Source organism: Acanthochromis polyacanthus, chromosome 5 (assembly GCF_021347895.1).
Source record: "Acanthochromis polyacanthus isolate Apoly-LR-REF ecotype Palm Island chromosome 5, KAUST_Apoly_ChrSc, whole genome shotgun sequence".
NCBI lineage: Eukaryota > Metazoa > Chordata > Actinopteri > Pomacentridae > Acanthochromis > Acanthochromis polyacanthus.
This window is the reverse complement of record NC_067117.1, coordinates 26,339,711-26,357,095: the sequence shown is the minus strand read 5'-3', so window position 1 is coordinate 26,357,095 and position 17,385 is coordinate 26,339,711. Positions and strand designations below refer to the sequence as shown.

Below are 17,385 nucleotides of genomic sequence, written 5' to 3'. Positions count from 1 at the left end.
TCACACTGATTGGCTGGGGGCGTTCTCTTACCATTTTCATTTCGCAGTGTGAGATAAATGGGAAAGAGGAGAGTGCAACTGGCAGAGTGTAGCAATGCTGCGCTTTTCATCCTGCCTCAAAGTTGTGCTCAAAATTTCACAGCAATTAACATGCTCAAGTACCAAAATACAAAGACATTTTACATTGTTAATTTCTTCACTCAATTATGCAAAGGTTACTGATTATTTTTGTGGAGAGGCAGCGTCGTCAATGGGAGGCAGAGCGAGGCATCAGCATAAATCACAGGCAAGGTGCACTCTAAGCTCTCCCCACATCCTTGACTGCTGCTGACTTTCAAGCATTCATAATATATGAAATCTGTCTTTTATAATTCAACAGAAAAAGGAAACATGCCTTGATAGTGATTTACAGAAGACAGAGCCAGTCCAGAGCTATTGAAATTCCATTATGTGATGCATTTTCTGGTAAAAACGGAGTGAATGTATAGATACAGCACATGGCATTTCTCTTGCTGTTATTCATCCTGATATTAATCAATGATGTTTTAAAGTATTCAATCTAACACCAGCCTGTAGGGCTAAAAAAAGTCAATTAATCCAGGTTTCTATAGCAACCACTTGGAAAATTGCAGAAAAAAATGATATTTTAGCAGACGGCTGTTCTGTTGACACTGCATTTCAAAGGATTTTACAGATTGCTAACTTGTAGAAGAAAGACAATTAAATGGATTGAACCTTTGAGCAAAAACCATAAAGAAGAAGGAGAAGCTCGAGCTCTGTCTTCCAGAGTCCATAAAAAAATGATTTTGCTTCAGAGCGTGATGGAAAACATATAGCACTACTCATCACATAGTCTAGAAGGATTTGGGCACCGTTCGATTAGATTCTCTTTAGGAACCTGTGCAATTCCCTCCCCGACAGGTGAAAGGTTTAACACAGACCCAGTACACGATCAATGTGTGTTCACATGTGGCTATAATGAATGTATTCTCTCTTTGGTGCTGAATAAAATGTGTGAGCACTGTTTTGCCCACAGGGTTTGCTGTTGTGAATATGTTGAAGAACGTGTGAATTGTCTAGAACATTTCATCTGAAAATTCCAATAATCTGCTGAAATACACAGCGCATGTAAATCCATATCAACCTTTTGAAATATGAGGCTTGAACTTTTCTCCTTAAGGCCAATATACCAAAGATCGATAAGTCTATAAATCTACCAGCCGACAAGGAAGGTCAAAGCAGAACAAATAACAATAACACAAACCAACTAAGCAACCTCTTGTGAAAAGAGGGTCACAATGAGGGCGTAGTTCACCGAATGTCAGCAGATCCCCCAGGAACCCGAACAGGTGAGAACACTATCCCCCGTGGAAATTGGACAGAAAAACAGCAATGTGGACAGAATAAAGTCACAGAATGCACAGCACTTTAAGCCCAGCTCACATTCATTTTTAATGAAGTATAATAAGTCACAGCACTGGAGCAGAAATGCAATCCCCAGCCCAGATGATCTAACAACACTAGGACTTTTTCACACAGCGTGTCCTCCGACAGTACTGGAGGCGCTGAGGCAGCGAGCTGAATGTTTTCAACATCTCTGCAAACAGACATTGCAGCCGAGGTGTCTCTGTCTCTCTAGTAATGACAAAACAGAAAAAAAAGAAAGCGCTGCTCCTCGTGTGACAGAAGAGATTGAGGTGGTTGGATGCTTCAGAAATCCTTCTTCTCCACGCTGGTCATTTTGTTATTTATGAAACCATGCACTTCGGGTTAGCTTTTCAATAATAAAATATCAAAGCCATGCGCTATGTGCTGCCAGAGTAGGAAACATGCATTTGAAGAAGGCATCTAGTGGTTTATTGGAACTGGTCCCCGCTGACTGAGCTACAAAAGAGACAATGATGAAACATTAAAAAAAAAACAGGAAATACCTTTAATAGTGATGCTTCCTGTGCTGCTCGCCACACCAAACTGGTTTCTTGCCATGCAGGTGTAAAGGCCAGCGTCAGATTTGGTTGCATTCCATATCCGGAGGTTACCGTTGTCCAGAATGGAGATCCTGTGGTTAGAGAAAACCAGATCATTCATATTGCTGCCGTAGCATCAGGTTGCACTATTAGCAATAACCGTTGCCATGCATACATTGTAAGATTTAACAATGTGCCATGGGGCTGACATAGCAGAAAAGCTAATTGACTAACACAGTGCAGAGAACATTTCTCAGTCTTTAATTAAGTTCTTCTCCTTCGCAGATGACAACCATGAGAAATAGTACAGTATTTTCAGGGGTGATTAATTCAGCACATGACTTGAAGATATCTAGACCAACAGTGGCTCCGTGCCCTTTAGACAATGACCACAAGAGCTTAAAAAAAAAAGGTCAAAAGGCCCTAACAAAAGTTGACATTTTCTAAATAACAAGCAAAAATGGAAATTGTGCCCTTGAAAGCAAGGTACTGTGGGAAATCAAGGGTGGCCCTCCTCATCAAAGCACACTGAATTTTAATTATCTGAAATGCTCTGCTGATTCTGCAAACTGTAAATATAAAACGGCATCAGCCTGATTGTGAGGAAGGGAAAATGATGTGTGGCTGCTAAATTGCTCCGTTCACCTACGAACGCAGACACACGGGAGTCAAAGTGAACAGAGTCATCCACTGTTACATGGCAGGGAGGGTTTTAGAGACCCATGCGAACCGAGGAAGGACCTGTGCACACAGGCACTGTCTATTGTTCCACACAAGGGCTTAAAGCTGCAGTCATCAATTATTTCACATACAGGCAGCGCCCATTGCGACAAACCTACACAAAAATTACCACCTGCTTCCACAGTTTCCCTCAGGAGCATTTTAGCATCTTTAAGCTCATCATTTCAGTCTTACAGTCTGCAAATTCACTGTTTTTGGCAATATGCCAAAGTTTAATTTATAGCTTCTTTCCCGTGATTCACTCCTAGTTCTTCATTTATAATTTTCTATTTTACCTGCTGTTGAATAGTGGTCTGCAGATGGCTTTTGTTTGCATCAAAATAGAAATAAATACACTTCCAAGTTTTTTTTTAAAAGCAGTTTTAGAATTCCAAAATCACAGCAAGTGTTACAGCGCTAATTACCTTACAGTTGCTTATTTACACATCCAGCTGATGAAGACGCAACATCTGGATTTGGGTTTTTGGCCACCTGGTGGATGTGTGCTTTCATTTTGATTCAGTTTGCTCTCTTTTCATTCTCTTTTCTTTGTCTTTCGGCAGCTTAGTGCTGGATAGGTAGTGTACAAGAAAGAACATATTTTGTTGACAACAACTGCCTGTTAGATGAAAACTGCACTATGAGCATAAAGAGAGTAAAGCTGCAAAGTAAAGCTTTTGGCCAAAAACAAATCTGTCAAGCTGAAAGGCACCATGAAGCTCTGTACAGAGTTGAATTACAATTATCTGTGGGTTTGTAACAAGAGTTGCAAGAATATCTTATATAGCATGTCAGAACATTGCATTTTATATTACTGGAACTATAATGGATGAAGAGTAAATGTGTTCATCACTTAAATACTGCAGCTTCTATAGGTGGTTTACCTACTTTATATTCCATTTAATTAAATTCAAAAAGCTTCATTTGTCCTCTGGGGGCAATTCAAAGGCATGTAGAGCAGTTGGACACAGAATAGTAGCAACAAATGTACAGTAGCAGTAGCAGCCACGTGGTAGTTAACCCTTTAAGCTTCAGTCAATTCCAGCCGTTTTCAGTACAAAAAAATCGCTAATATTCTATTTTTAAATAAAAAAAATTACGAAAAATACGGGGAATATTGGACGGGCATCGCGAGGTGCATTTCCTTGAAAATGACCGATTCGGGGATTTTATACCGACTTCAGGACATGTTTTGGATAAAATAGTTTACTGGCTTGTGTCAACTGGATGTAAAAGGTTGGATTATGGCCGTTTTTTGTGGAATCTTTTTTTGTGTGTAATAATAAACCCGGAAATGTGAGTCACGCTGTGTACGTTGAAGCCGTGTATAGAGAACGGATGGATGAATATTCGTTTTTGTCAGACAAATGTGTTTTTCTCACCCGCTGTGGTAATCGCATCTGAAAGTGGTTTATACCGGCGGATTCATGAGAATCTAAGCTTTCCATCGGCGTATAGTGTTTGTATAATCATGTTTGCAGCCGTCAGACATTCTTGAAATTCCTATGCAAATTAGTAGGTGTACCGCCGGCGGTACACTGAAGCTTAAGGGGTTAAAATAGGATAAAATAAAAGTAGCAATAGAACATATATTCTAATTATGTCGACAGTAAAAGCTTAATATGATCTATAACTTTACATCTTAATTTACTTGCTGATTGTATTTTGTATAGGGTTTCTAATGAATAACTGTTGATCAATTAAGGCAGAAGATGAGGGACATGCATGCCAGAAAATGTTTTGAAAATCAATTCTTCCTCCTGCAGTTAATAATGGAGGAGGAAGAAGTTGATCAGACAACGGGAATCTCCGTGTCGGCAATTACAAAGAACTATGGAAATAGGAATGTGAATGTTCAAATCCAAGTAGCTAAATAAACAGTTTTGTAATTGTTATTTTGGTTGCGTTATATTTTAATTGTTGAGGTGGTTTTCGGTGTTTGTGTGTTCTAAAGCACTGTGAAGATTTAGTCAGCAAAGGGCCACCATGACAAAGGCTTCTGTAGCAGTTAATGACCTCCAGCCGCAGTGAGCTCAACATAGTCTTTATAACATTATAATATTGCTACTTTCACTTAATTACAAGATCTGAGGACTTCTGACCATTTCCTTTGCTCACAGGAAATGCTCATCAAATAAAAAAGTTGTTTTCGAAATTTTAGGGTTTCAATCATTAAGTGTCAGGATGATGTAATTATTTATGTGTCAGCATATATGGCTCAAAATGCCTGGTGTATATTTGAGCAGTTTCTTAAAATTTCTAATTTGAGTGAGCTTAATTTGCAGTGAACAGTAAGGCTCTGTGGTTAGAGATGGCTATATCAGCTTATCGAAAAACTCCACTGCATTCTAATCATTTTAATAATTGATTATTCATTGTTACCATGACTACCAGTTTTTAAAAAAGCTTAACATTTGCATTACTATTTGTATTTACTAAGTGTCTAAAGCTGTCAAATAAATCTAGTGGAATAAAAAGTACATTTCTTCTGAAAACGAAAATACTTCAAAATTTTACCCAAATACAATACGTAAGTGTATTTAGCTACTTTCTACCACTGCTGATGAACTCTTGCGGTTGCACCCAGTAGTGTGACCCACAAAAGCAGTGTCCCAATTTTATATTTATACTAGAAAGTTAAGTGCAACACTTCCACCCCTTCAACTGATATAATGTTTGCTATTCCTCTGAACCTCTGTATTTACTGCTCTGCAAAGCAACAATTAGAACAATGTGTCACAACTGTGTATGTAAATACTTACGACTGCATTAATTAATAAGTTGCAGTCTGAGCACAAACAGCCAGGGTAAAAGTCTAAATGACAAATAACTGCTCATCAGCTTTAATTGCTATGTGAGTGATGTGTTTCTGTCTGACGGGATATACTTGTGAAATGCAGCTGATGCAGTGCTACACTTTCCCCCTCCTGCTTCATTGGGTCTTGTTCGAGGGCTTGTGATAAGAAAGTGCAGAGACAGTTAGTGTAAGTGAATCTACTTTTAAACCCCATGGTGCTGCTGAGTGGAGACTTCTGGGTTTATATCAGGCTGAGAAAAAAGTGCTGAATGCAGAGCAGCCAACAATGACCATCAGTTACACGAGGGCATATCGCACTGTGGGATGGTTCGCAGTTAACGACATCAAACCTGCAGGCTGATAAATTTGAAGAAAATGACCCATTAAATGTCACCACTGTCCTACAACTGACCATAACCCTGAGCAGAGTAAGCACAATTAAAACAATTGCTATACATTAATTACGTTGCTGGTATTTGAAGTAAAATTACAGGTAGCGCTGCAGAACACTGGGGTTTCAGCACATCCACTGACTAACACCACTTTCGCAGTGAGTGCAAACAAATGGCAAAACATATAATTTTAACTAGAACAAGCTCTGACCCAATTCAAGTCTAGCAGCACAAGGCGGCTCGCAGCAATACCTCAACATAACTAAATACCTGCATTTGTTCACTGCGCGCCGTATATCCACAATCCCCTTATCCTCAGGGACAAAATAGCTATCATGTGGCTGGTGCTCCATGCATCTTGTAAGAGAGGCTCTGCGGAGAGCAAACAAGTGGTGCTGCATGCCAGGACAAAGACAGTTAAATCTTCGGTAGCCTCCCAGTGCAGTCAGGACTGTTTTTGGGCGTTCACCGGAGGACCTCTGCTTTCACCGACATGACAGAAAAAAGGAGCAGACCGGCTTTCTGCAGAAGTGTTCGTCATTTCAGTATGAAGCTAATGGAAAAGCAGATGAGGTCAAATAGTCAACCAAGGCACAGCAGTGGTGAATAAGACATGGAGGCTTACTATTAACACATTTCACTTTTGCTCCTGCTCTCCACCGTGGCCCAGACACCATGTCTGCACGATGTGTCCATTATGCGAGGAGACATTTCCCACCTCCATGCCGAGAGAAGCCAGCGGAGGGGCAGGTATCAATAATTCACAGGTGAGATGAACACAAGTGCCACCCCTTTCATCCCCGCCTCGCATTGGTTTAATGGACATGGTTATAATTCTCCTAAAAGGAGGCGATTATTTCGAACACAGCGAGATGTCAAAATGCACTCGTGTAATCCTAAAACACAGGTGTGTATTTTGGAAGAGATCAAGCCTCAGAGGACAGGGGCTGTACAGTGTTGATCCTCCCTGCTCTGTGACAAGATGAAAGAGACAAATAACATCAGTCACAGAGCAGCTATCACGGGGGCACTGTGAAGTGGAAATCGCAGGAAAGAGCCCGGTCCAAAGTAAAAGCCTGTTTTTGTTATTTCCTTACATTCTCTTTGAGACGCTGTTAACAGATGCAGACGTTGCCTTTTTGTAAGCCTCCCCACAATCAAAAAGGCACTTGAAAGCCTTGTTTTGATGTTTCATTCAGACATATTTTGTCTTTGATCCGTTTGATAAATTCCACGTTGTGAGAGGAAACTGTCACAATTCAAATAATGACTCACAAAAAAAAAGGCAAGAAAATTGTGCATTGAGTGCAGCAGCTTTGAACTGAGTGTGGGCCTGGAATGTAGAGCCGGTTTTCTAATGGAAGCTGCAGCAGAAGCCTTGTGCCTCAAATAGAGAAATCATAGTATCTTGCTTTCTACACAAACACACTAATGCTGTCGAAGAACACGAGTGCACTCATAAAAATTCAACATGCAAACAATATGCATAATTGCAGATCAGATTCTGATTTGAGAGTTCCAAACGGTCCCATTCTTGAATACTTAGTGTTTCTGTGATGTCGCGGCTGATTGGCAGTATGGCTGAGGGATGGAGGGTCTGTATGCCTCTCTACTTAATTAACAGGGTAAATAAAACCGGCTTGTGAAAATAGGGGTTAAGATTCTATCAGTGGAATTACTCAGCCGTGAGACCACAGGAAGAGAGATCGTCACAAGCTTACGGTGATTTCACCAAATAATTAGTCTCAGCTAAGGCCTTTTTGTACACAAAGATTACTGCCTCGGTGCACACACAGCAACTCACCACTTCAGCAAGGCGTTCGCTCCCAACTACCAGTTAACTAAATGGAAAGAAAAGTAACTGAAAGAAGAAAAAAAACACACTGCAGGGGATGTGTTTGATATTGTGTAGTGGCTGCCATTGCGAGCTCACAGATAAGGCGAGGCGTGTCTGTGTTGGTATTTGCAACCTACGTCTCCCATCGCCGACCTACCTACAGGTGATGTTTCTAATCATAATTGTATCAAAACGTCAGCATTGCTAACAGCGCTGGAGGCGAGAGGCTGTAATGTCGGCGAGTTGTGCGGAGAAAAGAGGCGAGGTCACCGTATCCTCTGAGCCAGGAGAAGGGGTGAGACCTAACTTCAGGTGTTGATCTATGCTCTTGACTCCTTTAAAAACCCTGAAGTCTGGAGGGTGGGAGGGGCCGTCGGAGATAAATTGAAAGGCTGTCTCTCCTAAGGTTTCCCACAGCGTGCTGTGCTGGAGAGAAACGGCCTTGTCAGCGGCATAAATCAAGCCCAGCTGTGCAGCTTCGACTCAGGACGCTAAAGCCTACAGATGCGACTGTGGTACGACTCCTCGCTTTTATGCGGCATCATGGCTAAATGACGGGGCCTTGTGTTCTCTTGTGAAGTTGTCAACATCAAGGTTAACAGTCAATTAGAGACCACAAAGCAGGGTTTATTTTGGTTTATTCCAGTCAACAATGCTATTGGCTGACGCTGGTGAAAAACAGGGACACCTGGGCATTTGCTTTTTGACAATTCTCCGATATAGGTGTAATTGATATTGATTCCTGCTGTACTCAGACCTGTACCAAAGACTCTCACCTTGTCACATGGATCACCGCCGCAGCAAATGATCTGGACGTAATCACACGGATGGGGGATGATTAGCTTCGAGGTGATTTGAAATGTAAAACTGTGCTGAAATAAATGCACATACGGCAAGGTGTTTCTAACAGCAGACTGGGCATGTATTGCAGAAATCCTAAGAACATTTCAGATATCCACAATGTAATTCTTCGTACGATAAATGACATTGCATCCATTGTTCATGTGTATCTGGTTTCTCATTAAAGAGATCTACATTCCCCACTGCAGACATCTGCAACTGAATTATGACTAGTAATGATTCCAGTTGCAGACATTTACAGTTCAACTTTGACTCGTCGTAATTCTAGTTCAAGATATCTTTAATTCTCCTCAATTCGCAATGTCTACATTTTCTTTTGTGGAATTCCTAATATATGAATCTGTCAAAATTGATGTTATGGAGATCAAAAACTTGAATTCTGACTATTCAAAATGTGATAAGTATCTTACATTAGAGTTGGACTGGGTGAAAGTGGCAGATATCTGTTGGTACGTCAGAAGCTACTACTGCGAGGTTGATGCAGTTTGCTTTTCAAACGTTTTATGACTTTGCATCCGTAACGGCTTATGACAACTCATTTTACAGCCATATTACAGCAGTCTTCAACTTAATCTGGTCCATAAGTCTCTGATGAACAAAGTTATTGCTCTCCACAAACTCTTTGCAGACGAGCTCCTCCTATTTCACTGCATTTTCCTACCATCTTATTGGCATTTAGGATTTAAATTCCAGATAGTCAAACTGTCACTAAATGTTAAAATGCCTTGCCATCTGTACACAATGCTGAAAAAAAACCAAGACTAAATAACTGGCTGAAGTACCATAAAAGTCTATATTTATTGGTGCGCATGGTTACATAATTTTCCTTCACATTGGACCATCAACTAATGTACTTACTCTAAGGGGCTTTCTATGCTTTTAGGTTTGATTTTTTTATTTCTGGAACATATATTGATAGTTTCACAGAGCTATGCACCATGAAAGATGGAAAACAAATACTAGAAGTTGTGCTTTAAATGTGTCTGAATCATTTCTTAGTCTGATCACATTAAAAACACCTGGTAGCCACAAAAAAGAGCACAAATTGTTCCTTTTGTGCTTAAGTTATGACGCAGCTCAATTACAGTTTACTCCACCAGTCTTTGAACTGTAAGAAAGCACTGTAGCTTGCAGACAATTCATGTAGAAAATGCCCACCTGACACAAATCTTTTGGAGGCAAGCTCAACAACACTATGACAAGAGCTTTTGTGTTCACTGTTGCTCTGAGACAAAGCAAATATTCAAGAATGATCGACACAGAATAAGCACCCATTCTTTTAGTCTCAACGACAACAAGCTCTGCAACTGGGAGCAAGATTCTGTGCTGTTTTTTTTTCTTTTCTATTTGGCTACATTAACACTGAAGTACAGTAAGTCGCAGGCAGCACTTGAAATGACTTTCCTTTTGGTTCGCTGTGTATTGACACTTGTCTCCAGGGCACCGGCTAGCATTAAAGCTTCTTTGGCAATAGTGTTGCTTTATAAAAACATGACCAGGGGACAGGGGTGCTGAGCTGCGACGCAAGTATTAATCTCTTATTCTATGAAATGCACACTGCCGCTACTGCTCCCGTGTGAATTACCATAATATAAGCAGGGAAATGGCAAGTTCTTTTCCATAGCCCCAACAGCTTGGATGAATTTCTTTTTTTCCGTTTTACTTTTTTGATCGATGCAGCAGGAACTGTGTGCTGCATTATACAACTAAGAATCTTAGGTGTAGTTTGTTTAACCATTTGATTATTGGATGCTCCATGTCAGGAAATGGTCAATTCATTCTTGATAATAGTTAAGCCTCAATATTCATAGTGCGGAGATAAATGAAATAAAATATACTGATTTCACTTCAACAATAAAAGGTAGAAGTGCACACGTGTCCAGGTGTGAAAGTACTGTTACCTTATCCAAGCCTATAATGTGAAAAAAAAGAAAAAAAAGAGACAAAAACCCCTTTTCTCACTAACTGTCACACACATACAGAGACCCAGAGTCTCCCGTCTAAGGACTTCAGTGCAAATGAGCCCTCTCAGAATAAGTGTTGTGTAAAAGTGTGCATTTTTTATAGGAAGGTGTCGTAATGAAGCAGACTGATTGAGAACATCTTAATTCTCGCCTGTGGAACATGATGTGATTGTGCTGGTAATTGCATTGTGAGGAGAGGGAGTTTATCAGCCTGGACCACAGAGGGGCTTGTGTATGTTCTTCCAGAGGATTCCTTTAATCACAAATTGCCCTCCTGGTTTATTCCCCTTCCAGAGATATTCATCTCAACTCGTGCGCTGAGGTATCCCTTCAGGAATAAAGAGCACACACATGTTCCACAGGAAATTGTCAGAGGAACCATGATGGATTACTCGTGCTGCGCAGGCGGATTCTCACTTTGAAAAACGATATCAGCCCAGTGTCTTCCAGATAAAAATAATCCCAGCGAGAAGTACATGGGCTGCAGATGGGTAAAGAGGGTTCTGACCTAATCTTGGCAAACATCTCAGAATTCACTTTATCGCTGGTCTGAGATTTATTTGAGTTTAGTCAAAAGTCAACACCAGATTTCGCCGCAGAAGCTGGTTTTACAATCACTCCCCTCCTGCTCCTGAAGAATAAAAGCTAATTTAGCAAATGTTCAGTGGGACTGATAGATGACTGAACATGTACTACATGACCCTACGTGCTCATGGCTTAAAGGGTATATTCTGTCTGTAAGTGACACAGGAGAACGTAAATTGATCTACAAATCATTTTGATGGCTTCGAAAGACAACAGCTCAGTCAATTTTTGCTCGTGATCATGACTGACAAGCAAAGGCCACTGTACAGTTTATCAGTCATGGAAGTGTCTTTCAACCTGAGCACCTTTCCCAAGAGTCAAAGAGGCACCAAAAACACACTAAAATTCAAAGGTTCAATGATTTCTTGCTTTGAATTCTCACAAAATCTACTTGGACATCTTTGCTCCCTGTTGTGCCTCTTTTTTCCCTCACTGTGCACGTGGAGGCAAAGAACATACAGTAATGTAGTCATACATTATATAGTAACTCTCGGCGGTTCAGTGAAACTTAAGTGGTCAAAGAACCACCATGTTTAGAATACTGCGGTGTACTCGGTGGCTTTGTCGGTACACTTGACAATTTTTCAAAATGCTTCTGGCAACGGGTTTTCTGAAGGAAAAAAAAGAGGAGGAGGATTACACATGGGAGCATATACACCATCTTAAACCATTTAAAGAAAGAGTGACTGTGAAGTAGATGGGATAGACCAACTGTTCGTTGTAAGTCTTTGTATGAGTTTAAAGTCCAGTAAGCACAATATTCAATTAGGAATCGTCATATACACAACGCAACATCTGTGCACTTTACAATGATAACAGTGGTATAATATTGAGTGTACAGTTGTCTAATTATGACCAAACTTTATGTAGATGATTATCTTAGAAAGCAAAACAGTTAAGCTTTAATGTTAATATTTTATTTAAAGATTTAAATTCATTGTAATTTCGTTGAATTGAATGTCATTCAGTTCAATATAATTCAGTTCAGTGTAATTCAGTTTAGTTCAATCAAATTCAGTTCAATGCAATTTAATGTGATGTAATTCAATGTAATTTAACACACTTTATTGGTATGGAAATCAGGTTACCAGTTTTCAAAAGCAATTAAATACAACTGTCATATTTAGTTATGCTCTAATTATGTGTCCCTCAGCTGATGATATGCAGTAATATATTATATGGGTAACCTGCCTTTCCGTCTCCTTTTCATCATCATCTAGTTTCACATTTAGCTACTTTTACTTTTGACATTACATAAGTCCACCGGAATGACGACTAACGAGTTTCTTTGACCAACATAATGCCGAGTTTCAACTGAGTTTAAAAAATGAATAAATCTGATCTTTAACTAGTAGCATCTGTGATCCAGCCTAAACAAAGCAGGGGAATATTGTAGACAACATTTCTTAAGTGTCTTGAACAGGGTTCATTCTAAGATAATCTGTCACCCCACAAAATAATGTGCTGTACGATAAAATTCAACTAGACTTAATGCCGGCCAGATGACAACCTCCAAACTTTTCATGTCTGTAGCATCACGGATGTATCAAGGAAAACTGGATACCGAATTAGAACTGGAACAAAGATCAAACAAGGTTTCCAAACTTCCTCCATGAGTTAGATGTACGCTCCGTTTGCCATAAAGCGAAAACGAACATCAGCGTTCTTCTCAGTGGAACCCTTGGGGAGTGTGAGCAACTAATTTTTGAATCATTTTGTGTGGTTTGTAAAGCCCATAAAGTTTTATTCAGTGTTTTACAGCCGGTACTTTTCCAATGAGTGCATGTAGTAGAAATGCGCAACACTGAACATGTAGTAAAATGGTTCGGCCACTTCCCTAAAAAACTCAGAGCTGTTCTGGGGAGATTGGAAGTGTCAGTCTTACTACAATCCCATACAAATACACAACAAATATAAATACAAAGCATAACAACTGCTGTGCTGAATAGGAGTTGATCTGTGTGTTTTTTTTCAGGGCCCATACAGATTATCAATGGGGACGAAAACCCAAACCATTATATATTTGCAGTAAAAATCTAAATCTTGATGTCAAAATTTACACACAGCACAAACTCCAACACAAAACTTTGCTTATTCATAGTTTACGTATGTTAAAAATATGAATAATTAACCGAAGCCTGATCCTGTATGAACTGTATGAGATGAACAAATTAACCAAGTATGGAAAATCTTTAGACAATATTGTGACTCACTACATCTTAAAACTCTTGATCCTTTCCAACATAGATTGAATGCAAAGTGTCAAAACAAACTTAAGATAAGATACTACATGTCAAAATTCTTAAAGATTCTGCAACTGCATACAAAAAAAATGTTTTTGGTGATTAGGTTTGAGTGAAGGAACTGGCAGTTTCAGCAAGGAAATGTGTCTATAATACAGATAAATTCCTATAATCCATCCTCACTAGACCACGGTGAGCAATGTGAAGATCACAGGCTACTTGCTCATCTAAGCCAAAATTATCTGATGATCACAGCATGTCAAACACATGGCGCATTCCCCCCCTGCTGAGAGCCACAAATATATCAGCCTGGTGATTCATATTCGTCTGTAGCGGAGTGATTTTCTGGGCAGCCGGTGGCAAAGGTTTAGACGCACATCATTGGGAAAAGACAAAGCAGAGGAAAATGCTAGTATTAAGATTCCCTGGAATACTTATACTAAATGTTAATAAAATATAAGACAAAATGAATGCAGATGAGTGGGCTACTTATCTTGCAGTAGCCCTTTCATGTGTATATTAGTTTAATAGTTGTAGAGGTTAGCAACCCTGCCCTCATCAACATCTGGCATACACTGGTGATGAATGAATAATACCATTAAAAAGGTCTATCATTTCTTTAGATTGCTCATCAACCCAGACATGTACTCGACATTCCCTCCAAAAGAAATGTAGGACTCTGTCCACTGAGGTTTAACCCAACCAATGAGATTATTTCCGCCCCCTGAGCAGCTCTGTCTCTGAGACATGTTTGGATAAATAAAACATTTAATCTGCTATGCGTGTGTGTGTGTGTGTGTGTGTGTGTGTGTGTGTGTGTGTGTGTGTGTGCAGGCAGGCACCTCTGAACAGTGTCGGGTGTTGTCTGCAGCTGCCAGGATCAGCAAAGCACTAATCCTTGGTTTGCTCCCATTCTCAGGCGATGGGGACCCACATTCCTTCGAGTGACATTTTTTTTTAAGCTACAGACAGGAGGAGAGGTGTAGGCAAAGGCAAAATGAAAAGCACCAGTCATCTGCCCATGGCAGTCTTGTCAGGTAGCAGACCTTTCCTTAAGGCAGAATAATGAAATAAGTCCTTGTGGGTGCATTAGCTTTCAGTATTCAGACCTGGCACTGCTCACTCATGCTGCTAACCTCCATAGAGAGTCAGAACTCCACTTTACAAGCAGATGTTCAATTACAGGCAAATGAGGAAATTAGAGATCTGATGAGAAAAAATGTGAAGTGACATTTAAACATGATAAACAATGATTTTAATAAGAATAACAGCGTGCAGCCTGAGAGTGAGGATACTGAAATAGCAGTGATGGGCCGTCCATTTGCACAGATCATTTAATCAGCGCTTTTATTAATACACCTGTTTCCATACGGGGTTTATTAATTCCAAGTCTTCGTAAAATTAAGCCCTGAGACATTTGATGAGACTCTTATTAAAACCTCCTTGAAACAGAACAAAGGCATTATGGAAAGATAGGGAGATGTTTGATAAGTAAATTAATGCAAAGTTCACAGCTATGCCTCTTCCGCAGTTTTGGTGTTCTCCTGACACTGATTCTTTCTGGAGTGCGTCTGGCTGAGCAGATGGGCCTATAAATGGAGATCACTCTGCGAGACATCTCTTCATTTACGTGACAGCCATGCTTATTTGCTCTGCCAATGTAGGAGGGATATGCTGTATAATTTGCAGAAGGGACAGGGTACCAGTGGGCCATGACGAGAGATAAAATCTATCCAATCCAGTGTTGCTCTCTTTACAGTCTAATGGACTAATCAGCATCCAGGCCATACAGAAACCCTCCTGCGTCTGCACAAGCCACTCAAAAACTTGTCATGTTTAGCTCGCACCTACAGCTCCGACATTAACAGACACCACTTAAAGCTCGAAACACACCTAGCAGATGATTTCCAAACTGCTCCAGGCACGAAATGAGTCAGAGAACATCCTGCGATAGTAATTTCTCATGCTCACTGATTCATGCGCCACATTGGCTCTTCAATGCATGTGTCAATAGTTTGGCAAAAGTAGAAAGCAGAATTTTAAGGGGGCTCAAAGTGTACATCTGAGCTCAATTTGTGACGAGTGATAAAAAAAAAAAAAGAAATACGAGAGTGAAGCAGGGCTGACATTCTGGCCAATTTCCCAACAGCATTTTGATTTCTCCAAGTAAATTGGCAAGACAAGAAAACCACTGGCCCATTAGCGTGTCAAGCTGCTCGGATGTGGCCACTCTGAGATTCGAGTGTTTTCTTTATGACATGTGAGAGCACAATTTGGACATGCTAAACATGGAATTATTGTGCAGTAAAATACACAGCTCAATGAATAATGGCTGCTTTTATTCAGTCTCTAACGCTTCACTGGGAGTGGACAGCAGCAGTGACTTTACAGACTGGGGTTGGATGCATTTTATTCCAGCGCTGTTACCCCCAAAATGACCTTCCTTTATTACTAAGCTTCTCAATTAAGTTTTGAGGGAAAGGCATTTCCTGCCCATTACATTTGCTATGTGTCGTAAATATGTTCCATTCATTTTATTACTTTACTGCCATTCCTTCCTTCCAACCATTTGTGGATGGATGGATGGATGGATGGATGGATGGATGGATGACCCCAGTAACCCAGAAAATGGAAAGGATATTTCAAACATACTGTGAAAGAGTCCTATTTTAGCCTACACTGTGCTACTTTTAGAGATCTCCCGGTCAAGTTTCTCTTGTCCATGAAGAAAATAATGGCATTTTTGCATCCAAGCTGTTCCTGAGTGATAATGTTAGCTCTGCCAGGGCACAGTTTGAAGTGTAGCGTGGAGAGGACACTGTGTAGCATGGCTCCACAAGCTCCAACAGACAGTAAAACCCTGTATTCTGTATGTTAGAACCTTATAGTAAATAGTTGAAGCACTCGGTGGAGGGGCTGGTCCCTCGGACTAAAGGCAGTTTTGTGTTGGCAAGCAAAGAGTGTTGTTCGAGTCCAGCTGGCAACAGGCGCAATGAGGAAGATTTCTGCTGTGTTTAATGTCCTCTGGCCAAAATTCATATACTGCATTTCAAGTTTGTCCCATTAAATCCTTAACATTAGCTTGGGACATCCCTTACTATTTTACTAAACCTAACCAAGTAGTCTTACCACCTAAATTTTCCAAGTTTCAACTTTGTATTTATTGTTGTGAAAGTATTAACCAAAGTGTGATAATATTCTAAACCTAAACATGTAGTTTTGGTTCCTAAACCTAAACAAACAACTTGGGAAAATTAAAAGTAAATGATGATTTAAAGCTGCTGTCCGGAGTTTCCGTTTGTTTTCAATTTATGTATCATTTTTTAACAAAGCTTAAATGTGTTAGTCTAGTTCGATACTATAATATAAAGTTAGTATAACGCGATATGAAAATTTATTCCTGAGCTCCGCCTTCCTCTCATAGACCCCCATGTTATTCCAAAAAGCGCCGGTTGCTGCCGACCAATCAAGTTCGAGCTTCAGCTTTGTCATGCTGTCAATCAACGGTTACGCGCACAGCAAGCAAGCCCATGCAGAGGTGGGCGAGCTACGCACTACGCAACCGCGCGCACATTTGTTTTGCTTGTGGAGGAGAGAGCATCAGGGATCAGCAACTTCCAGAAAAGTTACCAATCCCACAGCTTGTCAGGCCAAGAGACTGCAGGACGTTTTTTGGCTCGGGGTGCTCGCGTCGCTCCCCGACCACGGCCTCCATAGCCCGCCTGACGGCTTCGTTTAGATGCCCGACCTCTGGAGGAAGATGTTGGGGCGTCTGGGACATACTCTTCGTCAGAGGAGTCATGCAATTCTGAACTCTAGATAGAAATAAATAAACAATCTAACACATATACACGCGTAAATGCACTAAGTTTGATAAACAACGTCATCGAGAGGGATACACGAGTGTAATCACATATTGAACCTTTACTCGTTCGTCCTAGCAGATTCATGTTATTTTGGTATTAGGACAAGTTAGACTCAATACAGCATTCTAATGTAATTCCTTTATTATTTACTAA

The 17,385-nt window shown here is 40.3% G+C and overlaps 1 protein-coding gene across 2 annotated transcripts in view; it reads right to left on the bottom strand.

Annotated features, from left to right (window-relative positions):
- Positions 1-17,385, bottom strand: part of cntn4 (contactin 4) — a 174,816-nt gene that overhangs the window by 23,227 nt on the left and 134,204 nt on the right. For both annotated transcript variants that reach the window (XM_022199057.2, XM_022199056.2), the window contains exon 12: positions 1,932-2,059. In XM_022199057.2, coding sequence (XP_022054749.1) covers positions 1,932-2,059 — 128 coding nt within the window. The remainder of the gene's footprint in view (positions 1-1,931; positions 2,060-17,385) is intronic.